At 63.6% G+C, this 8,285-nt stretch overlaps 1 protein-coding gene and 1 long non-coding RNA gene across 2 annotated transcripts; both read left to right on the top strand.

The window, feature by feature from the left end:
* The first annotated feature begins 573 nt into the window (after positions 1-573).
* On the top strand, positions 574-1,245 carry LOC147650258 (uncharacterized). The gene is made up of 2 exons (XR_015277151.1): positions 574-631; positions 923-1,245. It is a non-coding gene; the product is annotated as an uncharacterized LOC147650258 (long non-coding RNA).
* A 1,832-nt stretch (positions 1,246-3,077) lies between these two features.
* LOC147650257 (maestro heat-like repeat-containing protein family member 7) lies at positions 3,078-8,047 on the top strand. Its single transcript, XM_086853417.1, has 13 exons — positions 3,078-3,629; positions 3,917-3,981; positions 4,073-4,222; positions 4,396-4,544; positions 4,828-4,975; positions 5,222-5,409; positions 5,499-5,636; positions 5,908-6,022; positions 6,176-6,313; positions 6,516-6,692; positions 6,817-7,232; positions 7,625-7,727; positions 7,991-8,047. The coding sequence occupies exons 1-11, from the start codon at positions 3,491-3,493 to the stop codon at positions 7,168-7,170; spliced, it is 1,761 nt and encodes a 586-aa protein (XP_086709543.1). The 5' UTR covers positions 3,078-3,490; the 3' UTR covers positions 7,171-7,232; positions 7,625-7,727; positions 7,991-8,047.
* Positions 8,048-8,285: the final 238 nt, after the last annotated feature.

Raw genomic sequence — 8,285 nt, 5'->3', positions numbered from 1 at the left:
CCGGCACCGCTGCTCTGTCGGGCAGGCCAGCAGCGCGGCTCCCCGGGCAGCAGCCGGCCCTCTGCCCCCTCCAGAGCCCGGCGCCAGCTTCTGCTGCCCGGTGCCTCAGGGCTGGGCGGGCACGGGAGGCCGGGGCTGGCCGCAGGCAGCAGTGCCCGGCCGAGGGGCAGAGCCCGCACCAACCCTTCCCTCCCGCCGCTCTCTGCAGCTGGCACAGGACAGGAGCCGAGCGGCTGAGCACCTGCACCGGGCCCTGCTGTACCTGGACAGCCCACAGGAGTCCCTGCGAGCGGCGGCCATCAGGTTCATTGGTGAGCCACGAACCGGGCTGGGCTCCCTCCCTGCCCCGCCGCAGCTCGGCCCCAGCCCCGGCTGCTACCCCGGCCCTGGAGCCCCGGCTGCCCTCGGGGCTGCTGCTGCCGGCCTCTGGCAGCCGGGCCCTTGGGCTGAGTCAGGATGCGGCAAGGGCCGGGGCTGAGCCCTGCCGGGGCAGGAGGCCGTGTGGCCCCAGGGCTGGCAGCGCCGCTGGCAGGGAGCTGTGCTGCTGGGACCCTGACAGGCTCTGTGTTCCCAGGGATGGCCGGGCAGCACCTCCGGGGGAACAAACGAGAGCTCCAGAGCATCTGTCAGGGTGAGTGAGGGCAGCGGGCTGCCAGCCCCGGCTGCCAAGGAGAGCTGCAATCCCTGCCCCGGCTGCCGAGGGCTCTGCTCCCTGTGCGGACCAGGCCTGGTGTGGCCAGGGCACACACAGAGATTTCAGGGGCACGAGTGCCAATAGTGTCCAGTGGCTTTGGGCTGATCCCTTTGGTCCCTGCTCCCTCCTGGCCATGGCCAGAGCCACCTGGGTTGGCCCTTGCACGGGGCTCTCCTCGGGTCCCTGCAGATCCAGATCTGACCATGGCTCTGTTCCTCTCTCTTGCAGCCCTTGATGACAAGGCACAGGACATCAGCCCTGCCATCAGAATGCTGGCTCTGGAAACAGCCTTTGTCCTCCGGGCAGCTCAAGGCTCCATCTTGCAGAGGTGGCAAGATGGATTCCGCAGGGCACGCAAGAACCGCCCTTGTCTGTGGGCCCGTGGCTGGCTGTGCTGCTGGAGCTCTGAGGAGAGCTGAATTGAGAGGCTCTCTGTCTGCCGGGGCCATCTGAGCCGGGCAGGATTTTTCTTTAAGATGTTTTTTTTTTCCTTCTTCTTTTTTGTTCTTTAATATAGAAATATAGAAATAGAAATATATAGAATAGGTACAGAATTATATATAGAAATATAGAATGTGTTCTCATACCCAGTGTCTCAGGTGCTTTCTCTGGTGCCCCGTGTGCGCAGGGCATAGGGGGAGAGGGGAAAAGGGTGCTTGTGCTCAGCAAGCTGCCCAGGCGTGCAGTGGGGAAGGGAAAATGGCCAGAAGGCCCTCGGCCTTTGGTGCTTCTGCTGAAGCCTTAACGCTGCCCACAGAGGAGCTGGGCAGGGGCTGGAGCTGTGGGGATCGCTGTGATTGTGGTGCCTGGAGATGGGCATGAGGCTTCTCCCAGCCAGGAAGCACCGTCTGTGTCCTGCAGCCCGTGGGTTGCTGGCGGGATTGCTGAGGGCTCTGAGGCTCTCTCAATCCGGCTACTCTGGAGCTCCATCGGGGCTGCGCCGCTGCCGGGCATGTTGGCCGGGCTGGGGGAGACCAGAGGGGCTGGGGTGGAGGGAGGCCCGGAAGGAATGCGGTGCTGCAGAGGCCTTGATGGGACAAGGCAGTGGGAAGGCACAAGGGGCAGGTGTGAGGGAGGAGGTGGCAGGAGGCTCCAAGGGCACAGGAGGCCCCTGTGGGGCCGGGGTGGTGGAAGCCCTGAGGAATTGGGTGTCAGAGGCCACGAGCAGCCCCCAGGCAGTCACCTTGTTCCTGTCACCCGCTGCTCTGGTGCTTCCCCTGAGAGACTGCCATGCCTGCAGCAGAAGCCCTCGAGGCTGGGCCTCAGCAGCCCCGAGGTGCCCAGGCTGGGCTGGCTGGCGACAAGGAGGGCAAGGAGGCCCTGGCAGGGCACAGCCACTGGGTGCTGCCAGGGCAACGGGCAGAGGCAGGGCTGGCGGCCAGCCCGGGCCCCCACGCCTGCCCAGGCCACGGTGCTGAGACCGAGGCTCCCCTGACACAGAGCTCTGTGTCTGCACAGCTTCTGCCTCCATGGGGAGGGTGGTGATGTCTCCTCGAGCAGCGCTGCTGAGTCGCTGCTGCTGAAGCGGCTCTGGACAGAGCAGAAACGGCACCAGAGCGTGCACAGGAACAGCCCTCAGGGCTGGGCTGGAGTGGCCAAGATGCCTCCTTCTCTTGCAGGAATAACAGAGATGGTGGACACAGTCCCTTCAGTATATATGTTCTATAGGCTGTAGTTAGGTTCTTTATTGCAATTGCTATAGAGGTCCTTTCATTGTAAATACATTTTATAGATTGTTGCTATGAAGATTCTTATAACATAAATACATTCTGTAGTTCATTGGTGGTGGTGGTGCTGTTGTGTAAATAAATTGTCCTTGTTTGTCACAGGCTGTCTGTCTTTGCATTTGCTTTGGGCACAGGCAGCATTTGCACAGCTGTGGTTTCCCCTTGCCCGGGGTTCCTGAGGCTGGAGGTCCCTGGGGGTGCTGGCACAGCCACCCTGGGGCTGGGGTCCCCGTGCACAGGGGGGAACCACTGGTGGCACTCCCGGCACTGGGCACCGCTCGTGTTCCTGGGCTGCTGCAGAGCGGTGTCCCCAAGAGCAAAGCTGTCACCAGCAGAGAGGGGGCTCTGACAGGAGCAGCCCCTGCAGCAATGCAAAGCAGGCAGGAAACCTCCTGCCACCCTTCCTGCTGCAGCCACAGGTTTGAGCTGTTCCTAAAGATCCTGTTGGGCTGTCTGAGACACTTGGGCCAAGGCATTGCTTCCAAGCTGGGCCACTTTGGCCGGGCTGGGTGGAGCCCCAGGGCAGGGGGCAGCGTGTGCAACGGCCCTTGGTGACACGGTGCAGCATGGTAACCGTGGAATGGAACGGGACAGGGTGTCCAAGGGCCCTTTGTGACATGGGGTGACATTAGTGTTGGTGGTGACACAGCCACACCACAGTGCCTGGTGCACGTGACAGGGCAGGACGGGACAGAGTGGTGCTGTGAGGAGCCCCCGCACGGCACACTCACTCCTTGCTGACCCAGAGCCTTTCTGAGGCGTTACTCCTGCAGGTCACCTCGAGGCCAGACCACAGCACTCGGTGACCTGCAGCCTTCCCGAGGCTTCACTTCTGGTGAGGTGAAGCACCACACTTCTCAGGTGTGCTCGAGCCCAGACCGTGGCATTTCCTCACCGCGGTCCTTGACGACGAGTCTCCTGTCCTTGTGGCACGAGCCCCTGAGACCCAAGTGCAGGACTGGCTGTCCTGCAGCCTTGCCAAGACTTCACTCCTGCAGGTGCCTTCCAGGCACAGCTGCAGGACTTGCCAACTCAGACCTTTTCCGAGCCACCTCTGCTGCAAGTAGCCATGAATCCAGGCAGTGATGTTGAGCAGAGACCTCCGAGTGTCCCCAAGATGACCTGGGTGAAGGAGGAGAAAGAAGGCCCTGGGACTGCCCCAGCACAGCAGCCTGGAGAGCTGGAGCAATTCCAGCCACCGCAGCAGGGTGAGCGGCAGACCTGGGCCTGCAGCCAGCTTGGCCTCGCCCCATCCCATCCCATCCCATCCCATCCCATCCCATCCCATCCCATCCCATCCCATCCCATCCCATCCCATCCCCCGGGGACACGTCCATGGACAGGACAGAAGTGGGGCTGGGTCAGACGCCCTGGAGCTGTACTCTGTGCCCTGGGGCCTCCTGGGGCTGTCCCTGCCTGGGGAGTGCAGGGCTGGGCTGTGTTCTCCGGCCTTTCCTGCAGCCCCTCAGCTCAAGCTGCGCTCGCTCTTTGCCAGGAGCAGCCATGGAGCGCACTCGAGAGCAGGAACGCAGCCGTGGCCTCTTCCGCACAACAGCGCAGGTACCTGCAGCCATCCCCTCTCCTGCTCAGCCCAGCACCACGCTTGGAGCACTCCATGCAATGTCCCTCATTTCTTGCCCTTCTGCTGCAGATGATTTGCAAATTCATGAAGAGAATTCGGGAGGAAGAGACCAGTGCCATGGGCACTGTGGTCAGAGCATACTCTCCCATCTTCAAAACCAAGGCCAGTGCTGCCCTGCTGGACATGCTTGTGGAGGAGGGTCCTTCCAGTCCAAAGCAAGTAAGCAGCCTGTGGCCTGGCTTCGATCCTCCCAGGAATTGCTTGGCCACGCCAGCTGCTCACTGTGAGCCTTTGAGGCCGTGGCAGTGCGGTGGGAAGGGAAGCACTTCTCTGGGAAGCTGGGCACATTACTCCTGCTGGCAGCTTTCCAAGTTTCCCTGTGCCTTCTCCAGGTGCTCCCCATGGTGAGGTTCATCTACCAGTGGCTCAAGGCTAATGAGTTTCCTGAGTACAATCTGTACAGGCCCCTTCTGGATATGACAGAGGCACAGCCTGCTGACGTGGTGATGGCTCTCCTGCGTGTGGCCCCATGGTGTGACAGGTACAGGGCCCACGTGCCCAGAGGGCTCAGGCCATCCCCCTGCACACCTGGCCCAGGTGTCTGACAAACAGAGGATTCCGGGGCCCTGTGGCTCCTCCCTTTGTCAGCCCTGGCACAGCAGCCCCCGAGCCTGCTGCCCTCAGGGGCCAGTCCCCACAGGGCTGGGCTGCCACAGAGGGGCAGTGGGCAGAGGCAGGGCTGGCAGCCAGCTCAGCTCCCTGCTGCTGCCCAGGCCATGGTGATGTGTCCCAGACCCCCCTGACACAGAACTCTGTCCCCACAGAGCTGCTACCACCATGTGGAAGAGCATCATGTGCTCGTGCAGGGCTGCAGAGCCGGCCATGCTGATACTCCTGGATGTGCTGGGCACCTGGCCAGAGCTCAGCATGTGCACCTCCGACGGGGACCACACGGCTGTCCTTGCCCTGGCTGTGAGTTTCTGCAGCTGACCTTTGCTCACCCCAAGGTCACCTCTCCCTCAGGTCTCCATCCTCCCTCCTCCCATGGCATCTCCCTGCCTCAGGCACTGGGCTCCAACCTGGCCTAGGAGCAGCTCCAGGACCACCAGGCCGGCTGCTGTCCCTACATCTCCACTGGCCTCTCCCTGCCATGCTCGGGCCCTGCCACATGGACACCTGGGCACTGAGCGCTGACTCGGGCTGCTCTGTCCTTCACAGGCAACTGTGGTGATATGGAAGATGCTCCAGCTGCCCTGTGTCCCACATGCAGTGACAGTGTATTTCCCCCGTCTCTTGGTGCATCTGCTCTTGCAAGTGCTGTTCAGCACATTGGATATGCCAGAGAAGGTCGATACTTTCTGGAAGAGATGCCAGCAGCAACACGGCCTTGCCATCAGCCCCAACAGGTGCTCCATGCCAGTCCTCCTGTCCCTGCCATGTCCCCAGGGCAGCAGCCCGTGCTCCCAGCATCACCTGGGCTTTGCTGTGCACACAGGTTTGCAGTGCAGACCCTGAAGGCCCTGCTCTGCCGACTGCACTATGAGGATGTGGTGGCAGCAGTGGAAGACGAGTGTGGCTGGGACACGCTGCTGTGTGCTGGCACGCACCACTGTGCTGTGGGTGTGCTGGCCAGGTGAGCTGCCCCCAAACAGCGTTTGTGCCCCGTGCCTGGGGTGCCCCACACAGTCCCCGTGGTCAGGGGCCAGAGGGCCTTGTCACCAAGGGATGGCCAAGGACACTGCACAAGCCTGGGAGAGGAGGGTGCCCAAGGGCAGCTTGGCCCCCAAAGGACCCCAGGTCCCCTTGCAGGGTGGTGGAGAAGGGCCAAGCTCCTCCTGGGAGTCAGTCCATGGAGAGGTTTGTCCCGCTGGCTCAGGGTCTTGGTTCCTTTTTCCTCCCGTCAGAGCAATGCGTCACGTGTCCCTACCCTTGTGTTCTGCGATTGCATTCTACCTGCTCGGGCTGCTCAGCAAAGACACGGCACACGGGGATTTGGCCGCCATGGCGTTCCTTGTGGAGGTGAGCCTGAAGGGCAGCGCTGTCTCGCTGAGCTGTCTCCCAGCTCTCTGCCCTCTCGGTGCCGCAGCCGCCCGGGACGGTGCCCACGCCCTGTGCTGCTGCCTGGGCCCAGCCCTGTGCGCTGCTGCCCCATCACCGGCCTGTGCCCTTCAGATGTTGGAGTGCCTGGACTCGAGTGAATTCCGTGACAGCGTCCTGGAGATCGCATCAAACAAACTGCAGAGCGAGTGCAGGGAGAGGCGTCGCTTGGCACTCAGAGGCCTTGTGGTGCTCGGCAAGAATTCCTCCATGGTGAGAAGGGGGCAGCGGCTGCCGGCATGGGGCTGGGGAAGGCAGTGGCTTGCGCTTGGCTGGCTTTTGGGCACTGAGGCAGCTGCTGCCAGCTCTCCTGCCTCCTGCCTCTTGCCTCCTGCCCCAGGCCTTTGGCACAGGCCTTTGGCCTCTGGGCCCTGTGGCAGCAGGGTGGCATTTCACACACTTGTGTTCCACACAGGCCAAAAGAATGTGGGGCCTGCATGAAAGGCTCGTGGAGCTCCTGGGGGAAAATGACAGCCATGTGCTTGGGATGAGCATCGCTCTCCTCAGCCGTTTGTTCCTGTACAATGGTGGCCCGATAACCATCCCCCTCGGCCTGCAGCTGGCTGAGGCGCTCCTGCCGCTCTTTGACAATGTAAGGCTCTGTGTCTCCAGCCATGGCTGCTGCCTTGGCACTGTGCCCTGGGCATTTGCAGGCCTGTGCCCAGGTGGGCCTGAAGCAGCTGATGCTGAGGTCTTTATTTCTTCCTTTCGTACAGGACGATAGCCAGGTGCAGCTGTGCTCCATGTTCATCTTTCGAGAGATGATGGATTTTCTACCAAAGGAGGGAAAAAAGGCCTTGAAGTCCCACGTGCAGCAGAGCCTGCTCCCACTCTCCTTGCACTGCCATGACGAGAACCAGCGCGTGGTTGATGTGAGGACTCGGCAGCTGCCGTGGCTCCCTGGCAGGGCGCTCGGCTGCCTCCTGCTCTGCTGCCTTGCAGGCTGCAGCTCCCTCCTGGTCTTGGCCCAGGGACGTGGGTCCTGTGCCCTGGGCTGTGGTGCCATCTCTGGGTCTCTGCTGCTCTCCAGGCCTCCCGGGAAACGCTGCTCTGTTCCGCCCGATTCCTGAAGAGGAAGGATCTCCAGCAGATGCTGCGGGTGGATCAGACCTGGAGGTTCGGCGAGGGCCTGGTAAGGGCGGGCTGGAAGCCCCAGCCCCAGGCTGGAGAAGCTCAGTGTGTGCGGCTGGCAGCTGTGCCCTGCCCAGTGCCGCACCCAGGGCCGCCAGCCTGTGCCCCACACGCTGCTCCCTTCCCTGGGCCCCGCGGGCTCTACTCCAGCCCCCTGTGGCCCCGAGCCGTGTGCCCATGGAACCCCGGCACCGCTGGTCTGTCGGGCAAAGCAGCAGCGCGGCTCCCCGGGCAGCAGCCGGCCCTCTGCCCCCTCCAGAGCCCGGCGCCAGCGGCTGCTGCCCGGTGCCTCAGGGCTGGGCGGGCACGGGAGGCCGGGGCTGGCCGCAGGCAGCAGTGCCCGGCCGAGGGGCAGAGCCCGCACCAACCCTTCCCTCCCGCCGCTCTCTGCAGCTGGCACAGGACAGGAGCCGAGCGGCTGAGCACCTGCACCGGGTCCTGCTGTACCTGGACAGCCCGCAGGAGTCCCTGCGAGCGGCGGCCATCAGGTTCATTGGTGAGCCACGAACCGGGCTGGGCTCCCTCCCTGCCCCGCCGCAGCTCGGCCCCAGCCCCGGCTGCTGCCCCGGCCCTGGAGCCCCGGCTGCCCTCGGGGCTGCTGCTGCAAGCCTCTGGCAGCCGGGCCCTTGGGCTGAGTCAGGATGCGGCAAGGGCCGGGGCTGAGCCCTGCCGGGGCAGGAGGCCGTGTGGCCCCAGGGCTGGCAGCGCCGCTGGCAGGGAGCTGTGCTGCTGGGACCCTGACAGGCTCTGTGTTCCCAGGGATGGCCGGGCAGCACCTCCGGGGGAACAAACGAGAGCTCCAGAGCATCTGTCAGGGTGAGTGAGGGCAGCGGGCTGCCAGCCCCGGCTGCCAAGGGGAGCTGCAATCCCTGCCCCGGCTGCCGAGGGCTCTGCTCCCTGTGCGGACCAGGCCTGGTGTGGCCAGGGCACACACAGAGATTTCAGGGGCACGAGTGCCAATAGTGTCCAGTGGCTTTGGGCTGATCCCTTTGGTCCCTGCTCCCTCCTGGCCATGGCCAGAGCCACCTGGGTTGGCCCTTGCACGGGGCTCTCC

Source organism: Cyanistes caeruleus, chromosome 16 (assembly GCF_971803275.1).
Source record: "Cyanistes caeruleus chromosome 16, bCyaCae1.hap1.1, whole genome shotgun sequence".
NCBI lineage: Eukaryota > Metazoa > Chordata > Aves > Passeriformes > Paridae > Cyanistes > Cyanistes caeruleus.
The sequence above is the reverse complement of the archived record's forward strand: the minus strand, read 5'-3'. Positions and strand labels throughout refer to the sequence as shown.

Bases quoted from the DNA above. Each gene is read 5' to 3' on its own strand.
- LOC147650257 (XM_086853417.1), top strand. From the start codon at position 3,491: ATGAATCCAGGCAGTGATGTTGAGCAGAGACCTCCGAGTGTCCCCAAG. The intron at 4,545-4,827 runs GTACAGGGCCCA...CTGTCCCCACAG, and splicing joins GTGGCCCCATGGTGTGACAG to AGCTGCTACCACCATGTGGA. The intron at 4,976-5,221 runs GTGAGTTTCTGC...TGTCCTTCACAG, and splicing joins CGGCTGTCCTTGCCCTGGCT to GCAACTGTGGTGATATGGAA.